At 43.5% G+C, this 23292-nt stretch overlaps 1 protein-coding gene across 2 annotated transcripts in view; it reads left to right on the plus strand.

The window, feature by feature from the left end:
• Nucleotides 1–22879, plus strand: part of NID2 (nidogen 2) — a 449243-nt gene extending 426364 nt beyond the window's left edge. For both annotated transcript variants that reach the window (XM_069208632.1, XM_069208633.1), the window contains 2 exons: nucleotides 21853–21965; nucleotides 22070–22879. In XM_069208632.1, the coding sequence (XP_069064733.1) occupies nucleotides 21853–21965; nucleotides 22070–22080 (124 nt within the window). In that variant the 3' untranslated portion in view covers nucleotides 22081–22879. The remainder of the gene's footprint in view (nucleotides 1–21852; nucleotides 21966–22069) is intronic.
• The last annotated feature ends 413 nt before the right edge of the window (nucleotides 22880–23292 follow it).

The following is a 23292-nucleotide window of genomic DNA, read 5'->3' on the forward strand; positions in this document are numbered from 1 at the left end:
GGTGTCCAAAACATCTCTTTGTAGGGTGAATGAAGTACAAGAACTCGCGATTCAAGAACCATATTTACAAATTCACAGAATTGTTATGAGGACATATCCACAGCTTCACACTTCTACATAAAACCAACTATACCAAGTTTTTTTCCAAGAACTAAAAAATCAAGCCGAGAGAGTTACACATGCTAAATGTAAGACGCATTATAATGTACTACATTGATAGGACAAAGACAAGCAGGAAGACTAACCAATTATTTGTGTAACTTGCAGACAACAATATGGGAAAACCGGTAAATAATGGTACAATTGCCAGATGGATCACACAATCTATTTAACTGTGCCTCACAAGTGCAGGGGAGAGACTAAACTCAAACCCAAAAGCACACTCAACAAGGAAAAAAGGAGCAACCCTTTCTAGCACATACACCTTTACAAGGAGGTATGTACGGCAGCAACGTGGTCATCTCTACACACATTCACAAAATATGACTGCACAGACATTCAAATGAACAAGTAAGGTCAAGTGGAATAAAAGGTGGAAAAACATCCGTTTACAAATTGGAGTCCATCTTCAACCCAATCACTGAAAAATTAACATAAAACGCTACAAAAGCGATGCCAAGAATGTGAATCCAGAAAATATTCATGGTGAAAAATGAATAGTTTCTTACCAGTAGATGTTATTTATTTTGCAGCATGAAGAATTTTCTGGATTCACATTAGACTCACCTACCTCCACCAAGAAGATGGAGGGAGAGAACAGACTAAAAAAAAAAAAATCTGAAGATGGCGACGAAAGGTGTGAGGTGGGAGCTTTCGGTGAAGGGCGTTCGACATCACAGGCAGCACCAAATGGGGTATCTGTCAACGCCTGTCCCCTGCCTCCCACCCCCCCCTTCCCCCCCCCCCCCAAAAAAAGGACTACAAACATTTTCAGAATTCTGAACCCAACCGCTAGATGGCGGAATAATGTACAGCATGTGAATCCAGAAAATTCTTGAAGCTGTAAAACTACATCTACAGGTAGGAAACTATTTGTTAACATGAAGATCATCATACCAGGTAATTATTTTCCATATATTGTAAGAATTACATAACTCTCATGAATTACAGAATTAAAGACATTTACTGAAAAACAGGAAATTAAGGGACAGATATACCAACATTAGGAAAACCGATTTCCTAGTTGCGATTATCTCCGAATCACAATTAGGACATCATATTCTTAATGTATGAAACTGTTTTGTTTTTGGTTTTTTTTAATAGTGATTCCTACCTTACGAACATTAACACAGCAGTTTGCTGTAGGAAGCTGGCTATCTTTGCAGTGTGTCAAATATAGCGGTACACTATGCAGATAGTACAGGCAACCCTTATTGGTTTACAGAGTTCAAAGTAACCCTAAATGATCTCTATTGTGGTAGTGTGGGCGAGCAGTTTAGGCTTATCAGAGGGTAGTGCTAACCATTTGTTGAACACACAGAGTTAATAAATGAGACACACACTCAAGAAGAAACTTAAGACCAATTTGTAAAAATAACATCGATTTTTGTATTAATTTAGACACCAAGATCTTCAAGATCAGGTAAGTACTTTTCAAGTGCGCTATATTTCAACACTTAGAAAATACCGCTGTCAGATTTGAGACATGAGCCTCGAACGCGGTATGTTATCCTATGTGGCAAACATACAGTGCACAGGGTCACTTGCAAACGAGTTCCAGGACTGTTCTTCTGGACTTCAGGAAAGTAGGGGCCAAGGTCTCTAGAACCACCATCAGATTTAGGTTACACACAATAGTGTGTCTAAGGCTACCACCACTAGGAGCACATCTGCACCCGGACGCTAAGCGTTAGTCAGTGGGAGCAGTACCTGGAAGAAAAAGGGCTGCAAGTTGGGACTGGTGACCACTTTGGTTGAACCCACAGGGGGTTCAGTTCTTGAGGGTCTCTGCTCCATAGAGACACATGTCAATTCTCTTGGGCCAAGGCTGGGGAGTTCGAGTGCAGAGGTGTTTTGTTCAGCGGGTCCCTGGTATTAGAGGCTCTCACTTCTTGGGGTCGACCTGGAGACATGGGGAAAACAAGACAGCAGGGCCAATCTCGGTGCTGGCCTCTGTGATGTTCCTCATCTGTAGGTCGGTTTTGGCGGTGTTGGTGTCCAGCTGGACACTAAACAAGCCTTAGTGCTTGCAACTGGCTGGGGTATTCAGAGTATTGGTGCAGGGAGGCTCCGGGCAGGCTCAGCACTTTGAAGGCAAGCTAGGTCGACGGGTCTGCACTCCTCGACACTTGGGATCCTCTCCCTGGTGAGATGCTGTCTGGTAGGCCCAATGGTCAGCAAACTGGAGAACCAGACAGTTGCGATTGGTGCCTGTTTTGGCTCCTCCACTCCAAGGGAAATGCTTACTGGGTGGCGAAATGCTGACAGTCTTCCAATGCTCTGGGCAGATGCACTGCTGCAGGGCAAGTCAGGTCTTTGTAAGTGTCGAGACACAAGCAGGCAGGCGGGGTTTTGCACCAAGTCCTCAGCCAGTCCACAGTTCTTGCTCTTTGGCTCTGCTTTGTCCTTCTTCTTTTTGTAGCCAAGTGACTGAGTTTCAGGTGCCGGGGGCCCATCTAAATACTCAGCTTATGGACCCTTAGGTCAATGTAAAGTAGTAACGAGTGGGTTGCTTACCCCTGGGGTGACTCCACCCCCTATATGACCTCTTCCTGTGGGGAGTAGGCATAACCCTGTCCCAGAGTTCCTAGTTCCACCAAAAACAAAATGGTAGAATCCTTCCTTCGTGGAGCACATTAGGCTGCCCACCTTATAGGTGTAACCAGCCTGGTGGTGCAAAACACCTTCTGCAAAGCTGTCCTGGTGCCAAATGGGCTTCAGGGCAGGGGGTGGCATTCCCCAGGTCTGGGGGAATCCAGGGTTGCATATCAAAGGGCAAGAGAGGCTTTGCAGCCTCCAGCCTAGATATGGTGATATACTAGCCATCCTGTTAGAGGAGGTGATAACACCTTCCACCTGAGCAGGCATTGTTTCTGGCCTCTGAGAGTGCAGGCTCTCCCCTTCAGGGAGTCAGAGACTTTCCTGTGGTGGCAAGCTGGTCGATACCATTCAGCCAGCACACTAGAGGACTACTAGGTTTTCAGGGGACATCTCTACGGTGCCCTTTGGGTTCATGTCATAATAAATCCAATACTGGCATCAGTATGTATAGGAAAGGGGACACATCACCTTAGAGACAGCATTGGAGATGGAAGGCCAACTACAAATTTCTGGTTATTTATGTAACAATGTAACTAGTAACCAGTCCAGGTATGCCGACTCTATCCGGCCTAACCCAGTATGACTGGCAACAGCCCAGGGAACAACTCTTGGGACTAGTTTAGCGGAACCCAGTCCGATGATTTCTGATGGACCTACCGACACAGAGTTGATTCCTGAGAGGCCCAACCCACAGCCACTAAGCCCGGTCTTTGAGGAAAAAGGCATATCAATTATGACATGGAATTTAGCTGGCCTTGGAAGGAAATTAGACGATACTGACTAATGTTCGTACATCAACACCCAAGACATATGTCTTTTTCAAGAAACATGGGCTGAAGAGTTGATTACCCTAGATGGGTTTCTTTCCTTTAATGTGGCTGCTCAACCATCCACAAAACGGACGGGTCGAGCCAAAGGAGGACTTCTGATGTTAATAAACAAAACTGTGCAGTGCACATACAAGACTCTAAAGTTTGATAGCCCAGACCTGATGGGGCTACAAATCACGTTCCAACAGGATTTTACCATAATGTTTGTCAATGTTTATGCCCGTTCGGTTTCGCGAGGGGTTGAGTCCCAAGTTTTAAAACAGATTCTTGATTTTCTAGACACCTTACAATCAACCTCCTACCTAATAATAGCCGGGGATGTAAATTGCACCTTTGAACCCTCTGTGATACTAACTGGTCTCACAGAGGATGACGATCAAACATGGGGGATTGCACAGCTGACTAGTGATAATAACTGCTTAAATTCCCGTGTAGCTATCCAATTGGCATCCCTTTGTTTGAAACATGGTCTCAGGGCATGTAATGGCCGCATGCCCTCTGACCTGGATACTGCACCCACTTTTAAACGTGGTTCAATTACAAGCATAATCGATTATTTTCTAGTGGATGTGAGATTGTGGCCCTTTTTGAATGATATGAAGGTGGATGCTAGAACCGAAAGCGACCATTATCCCTTGCTACTCTCTATGTCAGGCGATGTTTTTGGTAGGACCTTGAACAAACAAACTACTTTGGTCCCTATTCCTACCATGAACATCACATCTACGAAGGTCAAGTGGCCAAAGGTCCAGTCAAATCCTTATCTGCTACGCGAGATTTATCAGGCTTTCACAGACCTCTTTGCTCCATATAGTGACTATGATTCCAATGATATCCCCTTCTTATCCATACATGAAAATATGATCATAAAATTACGACGTATATTCTATAGGAAGGTTGTGGCAAGAGACACAGAGGAGCAACTTTTAGCTCATGGTTTGACGAGTCCTGCCATATGGCCAAGAAAGGATTAAAAGGTGCCCTCATGGAAGGAACCCATGGGGAAATACTACTAGCTAGACTTATTTACAAAGAATCCATCACCCGAGCAAAAAAAACCTGGGAAGACACAACCTGGCAGGAGTTGTTGGATGCTACTCAATCCAACAACAATAAATTGTTTTGGGAATTGTTAGGTAAGCGAGAGAAAGAGGGCAGGATTGGTGTGAGAAGCCATATACAGCCAGAAAGATGGGTCGAGCATTTTTCGGGCCTATATGGAAAAATTGAGACCCCCACAATCTTAGTTACAGGGGAAGCAGGCCAAGATTTTCTCTCTACTCCTGATGAGCATCATGGGCCAGCTCCCCTTGTAGTGGGCTCACAGGATTCTAAGAGCCATATCTGCTTTACTACCAAAGAAACAGCCAATGCTATTAGATCTTTAAAACTTGGGAAAGCTCCAGGTCCAGACAAAATTCCGTGGGATCTTTATTCGTCAGAACCAATAGTCTGGACATCAACACACTCTCCAATAAAATTGCCGAAGGGGGGCAGATTCCCACGACATGGAAGGGTGCAGAAATCATCCCCATCCATAAAAAGGGTAATGTAAACCTCCCGACAAACTATAGACCAATCAGTTTAATTGATGACATCCCAAAAATATTTGCCAAGCAACTCCTAGGTAGATTAACCCATTGGGCCAAATATCAGCACATTCTTTCCCCTCTTCAAGCTGGATTTCGACTAAGGATCAGTACAGTAGACCAGGCCTTTAGACTGGCCATTCTGTACTGGAAATATACAGCCCTGGCAAAACAACCATTATACATCGCTTTTGTTGATTTGAGATCAGCATTTGATCTAGTCCCGAGGGAAAAGTTGTGGTAGGTGCTACAAAAAATAGGGACTCCGGCCAACCTAATCCAACTTTTGAAGCGGTTGCATGAGGACACATATGCGCAGGTGAGATGGGGAAACCTAGGTGAACTAACGGACAAAATCCCCATAAATAGGGGTGTTCGCTAGGGTTGTGTGTTGCCACCATTTTAATTCTCTATTTTTATCAATGAGGTTGTACAGGTTTTAATGACGTGTCAGAATGATGCCCCCACCCTGTGCGCCCAAAAAATTCCAATCCTTCTTTTCGCTGACGACTCTTCTTATTTCTAAATCTCCCATGGGCCTCCAAACTCTTATGAATAGATTCAACTCCTTTTGTCGAGATTACGGCCTAGAGCTGAACCATAAAAAAACTAAGTTAATGGCGTTCCGTTCAGGTGTGCGGAAGAAATGTACTATCCATTTAGAAGGGAACCTCCTGGATAAGGTTTCTTCCATTGATTATTTGGGTGTAAGGTTTACTGATAATCTGAACTGGGCAGAACAGATCAATAAAAGTGTGGGTCGCCTGCAGCACGGTGTGGCATCAATCCTGCGTTTCTATAGGGGTACGACAGCAAAAACTGTCTCCCCGGAAATTAAGATCTACATTGCCAGAGCACAGGGTGCCGCCGCATACGGAGCAGAGGTCTGGGGGTTTTCTGACTGTAACAGGCTCACTATCAGTGAGAACAGTTTTGCGAGGTCCTTGTGTGCCTGTCCTCCTAGTACTCCATTGATACCACTGTTCTTAGACCTGGGCCTGAGACGCATACCCGATCTAATTATTTTAAGAATATTATTATATTGGATAAGACTATGGACTGTCCCTGAATTAGACGTTTATAAGACCTCACTCCACGACCTGCTAATGTGCTCCAACTCAACCTCTATTCCTTGGGTTAAACATGTATCCAGTTGGTTTAACAAACTTGGCCTCAGCCACTTTTGGGAGGAACCCCATAAACTAGAAAAGGCTCACTCCATTGTACTGAAACGCATATATTGGTCCTATGTACGCAACGATTATATCACCCACAGAACCTATGGCACCTTAACAAATCGCTTTACAGATTTTAAGTGGTATCCACAATTTGAACCATATTTAGACAATATTCCTGACATTCTCAGTAAAAGCTTATATGCCAGATTCCATTTTGGGTCATTGCCGCTGAAGTCATTGATGTGTAGATGGGGTACAAAAACAGATACAAGTACATGCCCAGTTTGTGGTGCAAAATCGGAAACGGTTGAACATTTTGTTTTTTTTGTCCTGCTTACTCCCTTCCTAGGTCTAAGTGGATCCGTCACATTTGTCGCGAAATGGGGATAAGAGACTGTGCCTCTGCTTTGAGGATTTTAAAAAGTCACCATTCTACGGTTTTAATACTTGCTGTTAGTAAATATTTATTAGTAGCATGGCGAATACGCAATTCCATTGCTAGGACTGGGTTTTAATTCAGAGCCCTACTTTTATTCTGATAAGAACTGCAGGAGGGGGGGTTGAAACCGTATTATGTGTATTATGTGTACTGAGAATTTTAATTGAATCATGCTGTTAGGCATCCATGTTTCATATTTTGTATCTATGTATTATTATTGGTTTTATCCTTATTCCTATTACTATTGTATATTCGCTTTGATGATCGACTGATCGAATAAAGCATGTGTGTTAAACCAAATAGGAAAGTGCCACTGTTGGCATGGTTACCCCAATTTGCACAACCCTGTCACACAGTTAAGTCCCTTGTAAAAGGTACCCGTGGTACCAAGGGCCCTGTGGCCAGCTAAGGTCTCTAAGGGCTGCAGTATGTATTATGCCACTCTAGGGGACCCTCTCACCAAGCACATGTACACTGCCTTGCAGCTTTTGTGTTCTGGTGGAGAGAAAAAGACAAAGTCGACATTGGCACCCCTCTCAGGGTGTCAAGCTCATAAACCACTACCTGTGGCATAGGTAAGTCACCACTCTAACAGGACTTATAGCCCTAAAGCAGGGTGCACTATACCACAGGTGAGAGCCTAGCTGCATGAGCAATATGCCCCTACATTGTCTAAGTCCATTCTTAGACATTGTAAGTGCAGTGTAGCCATATTGAGTATATGGTCTGAGAGTTAGTCATTACGAACTCAACTGCTCCATAATGGCTTCACTGAATACTGGAAAGTTTGGTATCGAACTTCTCAGCAAAATAAACCCACACTCACGCCAGTGTGGGATTTATTGAAAAATGCACACAGAGGGCATTTTATAGGTGCCCGCTGTATGGTAACCAAACTGCAAGTGTAGGACTGACCGTTCGGTGCCAGCCTGCCACTTTGACAAGTTTCGGACCACATGGGGTGAGTGTTTCTGACCACAGAGTGCACAAAGGCAAACCCTGTCCTGGGTGGAGGTGCTTCACACCTAACCCCTAAAGGAACTGTAACACCTAGTGGTGAGCCTCAAAGGCTCAAGCCTCGGATTACAGTGCCCCAGGGTACTCCAGCTATTGGAGCTGCCCGTCCACCCCCCATCCCCCCACCCCAACCCAGACAAAGCTCCACTTTTGGTGGAAAGTCCGGCAGGAAAATTAGGGGAAACAGGGTGGAGTGACCACCCCAGCCAGGACCACCCATAAGGTGCCAAGAGCTGAGGTGACCCCTTCCATGCAGAATCCTGCATCTTGGTTTGAAGGACAGGAACCAAAAGGATTAGGTTTGTGCCCCCACCCCAAAGGGAGTGCGCACAAGGAGGGTGTAGCCACCCTCAGGGACAGTAGCCATTTGCTACTGCCCTCTGACCACTAAAACACCCCTAAATATAGGATTTAAGGGCCTCCTTGAACCCAGCTCACCAGATTCCTGGTGACCTAACAAGATGAAGAAGGACTGCTAACCTGAAACCCCCAGCGGAGAAGAAGGAAGATGACAACTGATTTGGCCCCAGCCCTACCGGCCTTTCTCCTGCTTCAAAGAACCTGCAAAACAACAGCGACGCATCCAGCGGGCCCAGCGACCTCTGCCAAGTTCCAGAGGACTGCCCTGCACCTAAAAGGACCAAGAACTCCCATGGTCAACGGCCCTGCGAAGAAGAAACCAACAACCAAGGTGCTTCTGAGGAAGTGCCCACCCTGGGTTGACCTCTCCACACCTCCACAACAACGCCTGCAGAGGGAATCCAGAGAACCCCCTCTGACCGCGAAAGTTCCGGACGAAGATATCCAATGCCAAAGGACACACTGGACACGCAGCACCCAGGCCTTGGAGAAATCAACATCCAGTGCAGCTGCGTTCAGCAGGCGGCCCTCCTACCAGTCCAACTGGTGGTGTGCCCAAGATGCCCCCCTGTACTTCGCCTGCAGCCTCTGAGTGACCCATAGGGTCCCCTCTTAGACCAACATTGGAAACCAGACGTTCTGTTTGCACCCTGCACCTGGCTGCTCCTGTGCCGCTGAGGGTGTGTTTAGTGCCTATTTGTGACCCCTCCTGTGCTCCTCTAATCCCCTCTGGTCTGCCCTCTGAGTTGCAGGTATTTACCTGCAGGCAGACCAGATTCCGTGTACCCCCTGTCTCAATAGGAGCCCACGTTAAAATTGCTCATCTTTGACCTCTGCACCCGGCCGGCCCATGTTGGTGGTGGGTGTTTGGGGCTAACTTGAACCCCAACTGGTGGACTTCCTAAAACCTAGAGACTGAAACTGTAAGTGTTGTGCTTACCTGCACATCGAACTAACATTTCTTCCCCCCAGGAAATAGAGGTGTCCATTTTTAAAACCGATTATTGCCAATAATTCAAAATCTATTGAATATAACTTATCGATTTCAAAGTACTTTTGAGACATGTGTGAAATATTAATCTATTGAAGTACTTACCTGCAACTTGAATCTTGTGGTTCTAAAAATAAATTAAGAAAATATATTTTTGCTATATAAAAACCATTGGTCTTGAGTTAAGTCATTGAGTGTGTGCTTCTTCTATTGTCTGTGTGTGTACAACAAATGATTCACACTACCTTCTGATAAGCCTAACTGCTCGAACACACTACCACAAAAGAGAGCATTATTATTATCTACTTTAGCCTCTGGAGAACTCCTGGACTCTGTGCACACTATATCTCATTTTGATATAGTATATACAGAACCCACTTTCTACAGTATGGATTTATTAGGATGAGGTGTTTGATACCAAACACCATAGGTTTCAGTGAAGCCATTGGTTAGCTTGTTCACTCATAATGACCAGTGCCCAGTAATACCTTAGGATGCTTCCTTGTTCACATGTAATATCTAGTAATAGAGCTAGACATCACAGGAGCATATCTGCTCATGCAGATATGTCCTCACATAAAATATAATGCACCTTGTAGGAGGCTGGCTCTGTTTATGGTGTACACTACGGTGAGGCACCCTATACTGAGTCCAGGCAACCCTTAGTGATAGTGATAGTGAATAGGTGTCCAGATAGCAAAAGCTCTCTAGGGGTAGCTGAGGCGAGCAGCTGAAGCTTATCCAGGAGGAATGTAAGCACTTACATTACCACAGTAGTCAGACAGTAACTCACAAGAAAGTATCACATAACTGTTGCAAAAATAAGATATACTTTATTACAGCACTACTAGTAGATAAGCATTGGTATATCTCCGTTTGGAGATATCTACACACAATATGTACACTAACTAACCATCAGAAATAGTATAAAAATACACTGGGCCTTATGTAAGGGCCAAACCATAAACTAAAAAAGTGGAATGTGAAATATTGACCCCAACCAAGGTAAGTGTGGTAGTTAGCTGGGGGATGGGGGACAGTTAGAAACACCAGAGGTAAGTACAGTCGGTACGTGTCCCCAGCAACCAGGTGCAAGGTAGTAACACACCCAGTTTTCACATAGGCTAACACAGAGAGTGGTGGTTGGAGTTTGTGGAATTCAGGACCCTTCCCAGTGCATCCGAGGAAACCCAAGACAAGAGGATGGATGGAGAGTGCCCATACAGCAGGATACCCAGAATACAGGAGTACCTACATCAGTGACCTGGATGCAGAGGGGAGAAGGGATGTCTCAGATTGTCCAGCTGCTGTCACGACCCGTGGGCCAGGCCGGTGGAACCCAGGGAAGGATTCTGGATGTGGAGGGCCTGCAAAGGAAGAGGACAGAGTTCAGCACCCTTGGATATGCCCTCGTGTTGCATGTGGCAATGTCCACCCTCCAGGAGTTGAAGATCCTGCATGTTGGTGGAAAAAGAAGCCCAGCTGCGGGGTCCAGGACCTGCAGAAGATCCCAGGAGTCACTGACGAGCTGTCCCTCGATAGTCGCCGGATTGCAGGAGGGGCAGTGACGAGCCAGGTCACCAACAAGCACTGGCAAATGCAAACATGAGCTGAAGAAGAGTTTGCAGAGTTTTGGGGGCCAGCAAGGTCCAGGAAACTATACCCAGGAGGGGGAGTCAAGGCTGGACCTCCGCACACAGGAAGGCCAGCAGAAGTCCGTGGAGCCCCTACGAGTGACCCACAGGCACTGGACACAGGGAGTCACAAGGACGCCTCACCAGCACAACAAAACAGAAGTTTCATGTCGCAGGAGCTGCAGGGCAAGGGTTAATTTTCTTGTTCCAGAGTGCTGGAGGCCGGGGCTTCTTGGTGCCTGACGATTTCCCATAGGAAAAAGTCAACAAGCCTTGGCAAGTGCAACAGTCATGGTGCACAGGGGTTCCAGTCCAGTGGCAGGAGCAGGGGATCACAGTCTCCCAAGTTGGTTAGAAGACAAGCAGGACCCAGAAGAGGCCACAGACTTACCACCTGTGAAGCAAGATCTTCAGATGTCCATAGACCGCAGACTCCACTAGTCGGTCGATGTTGTCTTGAGGTGCCTGCGAATGCAAGGAGTGATTCCTTCACTTCAAGGGAGATTCCTTCATGCTTCCTGGCGTAAACAGAACCCTTGTGACCACCAACAAGGGGAGCTCTTAAGTCACACTAAAAGGGGGTTTGTATCTCTCTAGTGACCCACCTATCAGAGGGGGGCAGGGGCATCATCTTCCTGGCCTATCTAGTCAAAGGCTTCCAGGGGCCTCTGCACATCTTATTTCCAAAAAGGCAGAATCAAGAGCCCACCTGGCAGAGTTCTGTGCACCTCCCTAGGGGAGAGGATCTGGACAGCAGGGTGGTCACTCCCCTGTAGTTTCATGCCAGAATGGGAACAGAGGGTTCCTGAACTGGTGCAAGCCAGATTATAAAAGAGGGAACCAAATGTGCCCTTCAAAGCAGTCTGGTGGCGATCAGAGGCCACCCACCCCAGCCCTTAAACACCTAATACACAGGGGAAGGTGGTCACACCTCTCCCTTGTAGGAAATCCTTTGCTCTGCCTCTCCAGCCTGAGCCTAGCTCACCTTCAGGAGGGCACAAACAGTGTCAAGGGTGAGCAGCAGCTTGAGCTGGCAGCTAGACCCCATAAGGCTGCACAGGCAGAACTGGGGGATCCTCTAAGGAACCCCCAGAGTACATAGTATCATGTAACTAACATTGGAAACTCTGTAGTTGCATGATTCCAACATGTTTGATACCAAACTTGCCTGTGTTCGGAGAAGCCATTATGTAGTTGGACCACTCGTATTGACCAGTGTCCACTCTGTACCTTAAGATGGCTTCCCTGCACTTGGAGTCCAGGAATTGTCCTGGGGTCTGTAGGGTCACCCTGCTCATGCAAGGGAACCCTCACAGGGGAGACATGCACCCTGACCTTAGGCTGAATGGCCTACCAGAGGGGTGACTAATAATGTCTAGGTGCAATGGTCGGGTTCGGTGGTGAAAGGTTGCATGCACCATTTCACGTAGGCTGCAATGCAGGCCTGCAGTCACAGTTTGCATGGGTTCTCTTGAGCAGCATAATACATACTGCAGTCTATGGGGGACCCCTGGTGAACCAATGCCGTAAGTACCTAGGTACCATATACTAGGGACTTGTATGGGTGCACCAGCGTGCTCATCATAGTCGAACTTACCAACAAGTAAAATTAGGGGAGAGAGCACAGTCACTGGGGTCCTGGGTAGCAGGATCCCAGTGGACTACAGTCTAAACACACTGGCATCAGGCAGAAAGTGGGGGTAAGTATGCTAGAATTTTGACGCTTTACTACACACCTTGCCTTAGGGCTTCAAGACCTGCTGTGGGGTGAGTTACCTATATTATATGCAGCGACTTTGGCATGACACACAGTGAGTATGCCATATTGTATTTTCACTCATGGTTTGCCCCATGACACGCAGTCTGCAGTGGCAGTCTGCATATAATTTGTATGGGGATCCTTTAGGGTGGCATAATGCATGCTGTAGCCCTTAGGGACCCTTTTTAGTTCCCAGGCCCTAAGTACGAAACCCATATTGCGATTCAGTAATACGTTACTGAATCACAGTTTCCCTTTGTACATTAAAAATGCTGTTAATGCAGTCATAAACAGCATAGTTCTGTGAACCCGGTTGTTTGTTACAATAAAAAAAAGTGTTCATGAGGTCCTACATTCTCATTTTGATCTGATTCTCATTTGCTAATCCATCTTTGAGAATGGTATTCCGTGGAAATAATGACAAGCGCAAAAAACACTGCACTGCTCGTTGCCTTCATTCAAATAACACTTTTTGCAGCATGAATCTCTTCTGGATTGACATGCTGTGCATTATTCCGCCATCTAGTGGTTGGGTCTGGAATTCTCCAGTATTTTGTAGTCCTTCTTTTCTTTTTGTTTTTGTCGTTCCTCCTTTGTTTTTGTTTTGTTTGTTGGGGGGGCCTCGATAGTACCTCCATTTGGACCCATCCTTTGTAACGTCATCTTGCTTCCTCCGGAAGCTCCCACCTTTGATTGCCATTTTCAGATTATTTTTTTCTGCCGTTGGGTCTGGAAGCCTGCCAATGACACAGTAACCTGAGAGCAAGGTTAAAGAAGGAAAGTTCAGCAACTGGAGAAGAACTTTGGAGAATGCCCGTTCAGGGGGCTTCCTGATGGGCCTAGAAGAAGAAATCACTGTTTCAGTTTTGTAAGAACTGCCACCACATGTTTTCTCAAAAGGATACGCACCCAATCTGCAACCTTTGTCTCCCTGTGGATCACTGGAGCGAGAAATGCAACACTTCCCCTGCATTTAAACTGAAAACGCTGAGCATAATCAAGGGACAGAAAAGGGCCATCCACAGCATGCAGAACCAGCAGACAACACCATCTTTGAGAGACCTGGGCCGCTCTAATGAAGAGTAGGATAATGTCACTGGGGAAGCAGAAGAGATGTCGGACACCGAGGTGAAGTTCGTCAATGTTGGGAAGAGGCAGCAAAGAATAAGAGAGATGAGGTAAGGGAGCCTTCAAGCGTGAAAAATTTGTCTGAGTCAAAGAAATCGGACTCACCGATGTCAAGGGGAGCAGCTGCGTCGAAAGTCATTCCACTGGCAGGAACGCCCAGAGAGGAGTCTCACAGATTTCTCAAGGGGGATTCAGGGGGAGGGAAGACTCATGAAAAACCCAAGGCATTGAAAGACGGATGGGATAAAGATGGTTCGAGGTCGAAAAGAGACTAGTCAAAACAGGACCACCGAAACACAACAACCGCTACATTGTTAAAAGACATCTGCTGACCAGAGGAAGACTCCCAGGCTCAACTCCAAAGAACGGGGTGCCAAAATCAAGAAGCAAATAAGACTGGAGTCTGAAATGACCGCACTCCTACAAAAAAATAAGTTTGACGACTCTCCGGGGTTTCAGGATCTCGCCAAGGGCTTCAACACAAAAGGACTTTAAGGACAAAGGGGTCAAGGAATTGGAACCCCCACTTACTCCTGAACCTCAAGAACAGGAGGAAGAACCTTTCTATGTAGAAGAGGAAACCCAACCGATGGAAACCTTCCAAGGTTCGGAAGCCGAGTACATAGATCAATGGCGGGAGTTATAAGCGGACTTCCCAGAAGACTGAGGAGACTCTTACCCATTGAGGCCTTCACCTCCCGATGACAGTCTCTACAACCCAAACATCAAACAAGCTGCTGATAAATTTGGGTTTCAGTTGGAGGAAGAAAAACCACAATCATGTTTTCTCTTAGAAACATTAATACAAACACAGGCTAGAAATCAGTTTCTGCCTATGCTCCCAAGTGTTCTGGGCTGGGTGAGGGGTCAGGATAGTTTTTTTGTTTGTTTTTTTATGGCATTTGGGGTAGTTTATTTATTAGGGGGGAGTTTACGGGCTCAGAGTGGGTGGGGGATGTCGAGGTAATTGAGTTTTTAGGGGCAGAGGTGGGGAGATCGGGTCGTTTTTTTTTTGTTTTTTTTTTTTAGAGCTCAGGGTGGGTGGGGGACGGGTAGTTTATTTTTTAGTGGTTGGGTGGGGGATCAGGATACTTTTTTGTTAGGGCTCAGAGTGGGTGGGGTGTCGAGGTAGTTTCGTTTTTAGGGGTGGGGAGTCAGATTTTTAGTTTTATTTTTTTTTAATTCAAGGAAGGTGCGGGTGTCGGTAGTTAAGTTTTGAGTCAGGGGTAGTTTTTTTTGTGGGGGTTCTTTTTTATAAGGGTTCAGGGCGGGTAGGGGTCAGGATGCCTTAGTTTTTAGTGGTAGGGTTGGGATAGTTTTGTTTTGGTTTTAGGGCTCAGGGCGGGTGGGGGGGTCAGAGTAGTTTAGGTATTAGAGGTGGGGGTAGTTTTGGGCCTTAAAGCAGTTGGGGGGGTTGCATGACAGAACCATGCATGTAGTTTCCTTACATGCCTTTACTAGGCATGCTTTTACAACAAAATTAATTGTAAAGGCATGTGTGGCAAAGGCATGTGTGGAAATGACGAGGTCGTGGTTCCGACCGCGTTGTTAAAGCATGCATTGTTCCATCATACACCCCTCAGAAGGCACTCGTAGCTAAGAATCTCAAGATTTAAACCAGAGTTAAAGGCCAACGTCCTCAATGCCCCATTCAATTGGGAACAACCTTTTGGCAGCTCAGTGGATGACAAGCTGAGCCAATTGAAGAAAGATAACGAGACAGTAAAATCGATTGGCGCCCTGCTGTTTTGGGAGAAATACACAGGGGAACAACAGCATTACGCAGACCTGTCAGAAGGAGAAGCTTTAGCAAGGTTTTCAGGGAACCAATGAGACAACGGGATCCCAACAAGGATGGCAGAGCCAACAAGGCAATCAGCCTTTTTGTGGGAGAGGCAGCAGACGGGGTCAGTCCCACAAGGGAGGCATAAACCCCACACAAGTGACTCCGCACAATCAGGCATCCTCTCACAGATACCATCAATGTGAGGCACCAACAGCAAACAGTCCTACCTACATTCAACACAAGCAGGGGGTAGATTCAAACATTTCCTTCAGGATTGGAGGAAAATAACTTCAGACAAATGGATACTCAAATTAACCCCATTCAGATATTGCATAGAATTTGTAAAAATTACACTGATAAAGAGTCCAAGCAATTGCTAGCAAAAAAATCAATAGAAAAGGTTCCAAAACAGGAAAACAATGAAAACTATTCACAGTATTTCAGGTAGACACCTCATTTCGTCCAGTTCTAGAAATAAGGTTTATTAACAAGTTCGTAAAGATTCAAAAAATCAAGATGACACTGCAGGTGGTCATCCCTCAACTACAGGAGGGAGACTTTAAGGAAACTATAGACTTAAAAGACGCTTAGTTGCACATTCCCATGAATGCACATCACAAAAGATTTCTACGCCTTGTGGTGAACAAGATTCACTAGGATTTCTCAGTACTGGCATTCGGAATAAAATCGGCACCAAGGGTGTTCACAAAATGCCTGGCAGCAATAGCAATGCACCTGATAAGAGAGGGATATTCATGTTTACCCATACTTAGACGACGGTCTGGCAAAAATGCAAGAATCACATCCAACAACTAATAAACACACTATTTATCTTGGGATTCTCAATAAACAAAGATAAATCATACCCCCATCCAGAGCAGGAAAATATATTTCTGGGAGCAAGAATAAATTCTATTCAAGGGAAAGTGTTTCCAAACAAGAAGAGAACACAAGCATTGATTGTGGAGACTCATCAATACTGGAAGGGGCACGCTTTGACAATGAGGCCAGTGGGGAAGCTACTGGAAAAAATGGTGTAATGCATCCCAGAAATACCATATGCAAGACTTCACATGAGGCCATTACAGGAATGGCTTAAAGCTCAATGGTCACAAGCGGCTGGGTGTTGTGAAGATCTAGTGGTTGACATGCAAAGAGTAGACACAGAGATAACGTGATGGAACAGATCAAATATAACACAGGGAATGAAATTTCAATAGCCAACACCTTCAATAACAATGCCAACAGATGCCTCAGATTTGGGATGGGGATCATATGAACTCACCCAAAGTCAGAGGCAGGCAGTGCAACACATCAACATCCTAGAATTGAAAACGGTGTTCCTAGCCTTAAAAGCATTTCAGAGCCAGTTATCAGGTCAAACAATGTTAATTCAAACAGACAACACTACAACAATGTTCTACATCAACAAACAGGGTGAACTCAATCCCCACAGTTATCAAGATTAGCCCAGGAACTGTGGATCTGGGTCATACAAAGGAAGATATATTTAACAAGAATACATCTTCAGAGGAAGGACAATGTGGAGGCAGACAAACTCAGCAGGTAAGCATCCTGCTCATACGAATAAGAGTTGAATCAGAAAGTGGTCAAATGAATCTTTCAGAAATCAGGAACACCACAAATCAACCTGTTTCCAACACCAGAGAACGCAAAATGCCAAAGCTTCGCATCCAAATCACATCGCCCCACCAGTCCCCGGGGAATACACTGTCAATATATTGGTCAGGGACATTTGCTTACACTTGTCTCCCAGTTCCGCTTTTGCACAGGGTGATCGAGAAATGCAAAAGGAGAAAAATGTCCCTGATATTAATTTCCCCACAATTGGTAAGGCAAACTTTGTTTTCAGAACTAATACAGTTGGCAAAGGGAAAAATTCAAAGGTTACTAATACAACATGTTCTGCTATCCATGGACAAGGAAAGAGAGTCCTACATCCAGAACCAGAAAGCTTAAGATTAGCAGACCAACAACACAAAAGTGTTATTCTTCAAAATGGAAACGAAATTCCTTATGGTATCTTAAAAGGGGCTTGTTATGAAAAAACACTATGGAATCAACAGTATTGGAATACTTAACATACCTAATGGATTGTAATCTGACTTTTAGTTCATTACGGATACATCTAGCAGCAATAATAGCTTGTACAAGGGATAGTTTAGGAACAAGTTTCTTTACTACATCAGTAATACAAAGTTTCTTAGAAGGTGCAAAAAGAATAGCACCTCCAAGGAAAGCTCCTGCACCCACATGGAACCTTAACCTGGTGTTAACCAAATTGTTGAAATGGGCATTTGAACCATTACATAGAGTTTCACATAAGATACTCACTTTAAAGACTGTGTTTTTGGTGGGAGTAATGTTGCATTGGAGAGTGATCAAAATACAAGCCCTCACAATCCAAGGGCCATATATGTGGATTTATAAGGACAGAATTGTCATGAGGACAGATCCTCAGTTTCTACCAAAAGTAGTTTCGCAATTTCACATGAACCAAACTATCCAAATACCAAGATTTTTAAAAAACCCAAAAGATCAAGCAGAGAGAGCATTACATACACTGGACGCTAGAAGAGTGGTAATGTATTGGTCTACATAGAGAGGACAAAATCCTATAGGAAATCAAAACAACTATTTGTCTCTTTTTCAGAGAACAACATGGGAAAGCCAGTTAGTAAGGGTAGAGTGGCTAGATGGATTTTTGAGACAATACAAATATGTCACACAAATGCTGGTGGAAGATTGGGAACAAAACCTAAAGCACGCTTAAAAAGGAAGAAGGGGGCAACCATTGCCTTTCTTTCAAACAGACCATTACAAGACATTTGTATGGCAGCCTTGTGGGTGTCCAGGCACACTTTTACAAAGCATTACTGCATAGACATCTAAATGATCAAGGAAGCTCAGGTGCGTCAGAAGTTGCTAAAACATTTATTTTTAAATTCAAGTCCATCTTCAACCTATCCTCCACAAGACAACCATACCTCTACGTAATCTGTGCACAGGATGATGTGAATCCAGAAAAGATTCACACTGCAAAATGTAAACTTTCTTACCTGTAGGTATAGTTTTGCAGCTTGAAGGATTTTCTAGATTCACGAGCGACCCACCCACTTCCACCAGGAAAATGGAGGAAGAAGAAAGGGATCTGAGGATGGCGATCACAGGTGGGAGCTTCCAGAGGACGCATGACCACGCCACAAGTGGCTCCACATGGAGGTACTGTCGACACCCACCAACAAACAAAACGAGAGGAAAGACTAAGCAACCAAAAAGGAAAAGGAAAAAAGGACTATAAAATACTGGAGTGGTCCGAACGCAACCACTAGATGACGGAATAATGCACAGTATGTGAATCAAGAAAACTCTACAGTTAAGAAACTTTGCATTACCTAAGAAAGAAAGACAGCCTTCTACCTTTGAGATTCTATCAATAGAATTGAACTCAGTAGAAACTCTAACTCTTAAGTCATTCACATGATTGAGTGAGGCAGTTCTTCTTCTAACTGAGAATATTAGCAAAGGCAGCATATACAGAAGCAGTGACAAATGTAATTGTAATAGTATTTATATAGCGCTTACTACCCCTGACGAGGAGTTGAAGCACTTTTCAGCAAGTAGTACGCTACTCAAGAACCCAATAGGAATTAGTGGTGGATTAGTATAGGGAAATATGAATTCAGTTTTAGTATTTTTATGAGTTAATTTGAGCAGAGGATATGTGAGTTTATTGGTTGGATTGACTAGAGTAATGGAGGGATAGAGGAGGGAATAATCCAGAAGTGTTAATTGGGAGTTTATAGTAATAGGACGAGGCTTGAAATGAGTAAAGGAGGGAAGAGTCAGTGGAAAGGGTTAGGGAGATCATAGTAGCAGGAAGGGTTTTGGATGAGTCAAGGTGAGATAAATGAGGGAGAATATATTAGGGTTGTTTGGGAGATCATGGTAGTAAAGTGAGGTTTGGGTGAGGTAGATGTGGAAGAGGAGGAAGGAGCTTAGGCAGGGTTATTTTGGAGATAAAAGTAGTAGAATGGGTTTGGGATGAGTCAGAGTGGGGATGGAGGACAGCTTGATAGAGACATGACATAGGTGATGGGTAGACACAGTAAATCTTACAAGAGAGTAAATTTATATTATGTGATCAAATGTGTGAGAGAAGAAGCAACACTGGTACTGAATGCTTCAGGCCAGACTTCAGCTATGAGGCCAAATGCATCGACTTGCAGATTACTTGTTTTACAAGCTCCATGAACACCATTGTTGTGCAGTACATACCTAGCTCATGACAAGCATCTATGGACGAAGGCGAACAGTCAACAAGCATCTCATCTTTTTTTAGCAACACAGCAACTTTTTCATCAGCAGTGTAACCAAGAGGTGACTGCCATATGAAGGAATTCTATTTGAAAATAATATGCATAACACCAGCTTTGGTGAGACTAGGATGGTGTTCCAAATACACAACAACATTGCAACCACAAACACCGGAGGATATTTGTGACCAAAGGATGCTGTCTACGAAAACTGAACAATTGTCGGAACTCCTGAACAGTGAACCTAGCTTAATTCATACTAAAATGTATGTTCTTGAATATATATAAAGTGGCAAGAACGTCTACCTAGCATACTACTAGGAAATTCTAGACCATGGAGTGAAGCCATTATTCATGTCTCATATGAATATTAGAATAATAGCAGTAAATTACAGAATACACTTCTTAACTATCTGCTTACGATGATTAGCCCAAGATGGTATTGCATAACTGAGAATGGTGAACTTTGAAGCACTTACCACACAATGCCCCCTTTTATTACACCATTGGTAAGGACCTTCCTGGATAGGTTGAAAGAACCCTTATTTTTACATGCTTACTTGTATCACCATATGAACACATTAATTTGACATTATATTTTGGTGCCTGCTCAAAGGTGTTAGTGAGGATGGGAATTAAACTGCTAAATGTTATTTTCACTACATTCATGAAAAATGTGTGGTCAAAGAGCTGATCCCTAATTGCAAAAGACACATTATTCATAAGGACTGTGCAGTTTATTCATCATTGTCCTTGTTGGTTGCTAAGCAATGAGTGAGATACAAAATGATTAGTCTAAAAGTATGACGGTGGCTCTAGTTACACTCATCAGACTTGTATGTCAGGAGGTAAGCAGAACATCTACTTATTGCTCAAGGTATACTAAACACAATTGCCTTAAGTTGGCTAAAATGCAAAATACACAGACTGGCACCAGTTTTTTATAAATCAACTTTTGCATGGACTCACTCTCAAATACTCCTCAATGAAGAAATTATTGCTCCTGGCTGCTACATAAACCAAGTGAAAATATAACCAATTTCATGCTGAAAGGACAGTGTTAGTGATCATACCAATAGTTGTGAAGGTTTATCTTTTGTAGATTCTCACACCACTGTCAGCTTATCATTAAATTGTGTGTGTGTGGTTGGGGAAAAGGTTATGAAGACAGAACTTGTATTTGCATATTGGTTCTTGGAAAATAACATGAATATTGCATATATTGCAAAGTGTATGTACTCCAGTGATACTGGATAACTGTAGGCAATACCAGTTAATGCAATTTGTTTGACACATCCACCATGACAATCCCTTCTTATGAACATGAATATGTGCCTGTTGTAGAATCTTCTCCCAAGTGAAATAACCATACCCTACACAAATTTGGACTAGCTTCAGCTGTCTTGGTAAGATGGTATGGGGGATCATAGCCACAGTTCAATTGAAGGAACAAGTAATTAAACTTAAAGATTTCCATTGAATCTAGGTTTACAACTCATTCTGTAGAACAGCTTTAAAAATCATTTTTCTCTTGTCTGAATCATGCCATTGTTTTGTGTGCTTCAGAAGGCATTAAAAGTCTGTGTTTTTATTTAGTTAGTATTTTTTGTAAAAGTGCTTTGATATCCTTAACCCAAATAAGTTGAAGAGGGGAGCGCACATAATCATATTCTAAGAAGATGAACCGGAAACAATATTTCTCATATTGGGGCAAAGCCATTCTAAGCAGTTAAGCATTTAGATTTTGGAGCGATGGTTGTGTATAAAGAGAGGGTTTGACGCTAACCTCCATACCAAACTAACCTGCACGGTGATGCATCGGATGGCAGATGTAGCACCCAGATTGCATTTGAAAAAACTACTTAAAACCCAGGTTAGCTCATTCCACATTTTGTAAACAGACCTATTCGAGATTTTCTCTACTAAAAAAAACAAAAAATCAAAAAAAAAGAATTGGTGTGAGTTCAAAGAGTTTCCTAAGTATTTCCTAATGTAGTGGAATAGCAGAACAGTGCAATAATATATGCTCCATATCTCTCAACAGGGATGGTGTTATATCTGTGAACAGAGACAGTGGTGTTGTTACTGAAGAATATCTACCCGAACAGCGATCGCATCTATATGGAATTACTGCAGTTCACCCATATTGTCCCTCAGGTGAGGTATCTGGTACATCAGACCCACATCCTCCTTTCTGTTTATGCCATTTCAATTTGAGTTTGTAAATCTAAGTATGTTCTATTTTCTTTTTTCCATTTTAGGAAGGAAGTAAATAACATCTGTACTGTTTACCAAAACAAACTAGGTGAAATACAGGTTTTTGTCCTGCACGATCCCAACCCAAAGGCCGGCAAGGAAGTCAAGACCTCAACAGAAGCCATAGAAAAATATTGAGCCCTAATGACTTACTTGTATAAAACATAAAATATAATTTTGTAAACATTTTTTACCTCAATTTTATACTACTGTATTTTTTTAAGAAATGTGCAGCCTTTAATTATGATCAGTTGGCACACTTTTACAGTGAGTTAGCAATATTTTGGCATTATTTCAATAAAACAGTTAGGGCTTAAATATGTGAATGGCCCACATTTTGATCCAGTCTCCCCTGTGCAGTTTAAGAAAGTTAAACTTGTTGGGAATGATACATTAATGAAGTGTAAAAATATAAATGCTTTCATTATATATGAAGACGGTGTGTTAAAAACAATGTGTATTGGAAGGAAAGTTTAATGTATTATTTTTGCTGTGAAACAGTATTAGGATTTTTTTTATCCCTCTATTATTTAGTATTTATAATAGAAACATTTCATTGTATTTTTGTGCAACAGTGACACAATCCAGCCAATGTTTATAAACAGCTATTCATTAAAATAACTTGTAACATGTTTATTCGGTTCAAATGTTCCTGATAACTGAAGAAATAGTTGAAATCTGTTTGCCCTTCCATTTTACGAGGAGATATAAAGTACAATCTAAAATCTAATGTGTACAGTGTTTCTATGTCGCCAAACTGACTGTGATAAAAATGACATAATGTTGGCTTAATAATAAAATGAGTTTTATTAAAATACAGGATTAAAAGTCTAATTATAATCTTAAAAACTTGTTACATTGGTGGTCGATTAAGCCTGCACTACGTTGGACGCTGGTAATGTGTGATGGAGAAAAAAGGTTAAAGTACTCACTGGTTTTGCATCATGAATCCTTTTCTGGATTCACGTGCTGTGCATGATTTCGTCATGTAGTGGACTGTTTTTCTATACTTTTTAAACTCTTCTGTCATAGAGGCAGGTATTGGTGGGGTTGTCCTCAAGCTCCAGTGATTGTTTTCACCACTGGGTGGGCGATCACCACCTGCCACTACTAGCCCACACTACTTGCCCTTAAGCCATTGGCATTCCTCATCACATGATCCCGCAATACATCTTAACCCTATTTTTTACCTCCATACATCTACCATACAACTTCAATACAGACAGCT

This window comes from Pleurodeles waltl, chromosome 9 (genome assembly GCF_031143425.1).
Source record: "Pleurodeles waltl isolate 20211129_DDA chromosome 9, aPleWal1.hap1.20221129, whole genome shotgun sequence".
Lineage (NCBI taxonomy): Eukaryota > Metazoa > Chordata > Amphibia > Caudata > Salamandridae > Pleurodeles > Pleurodeles waltl.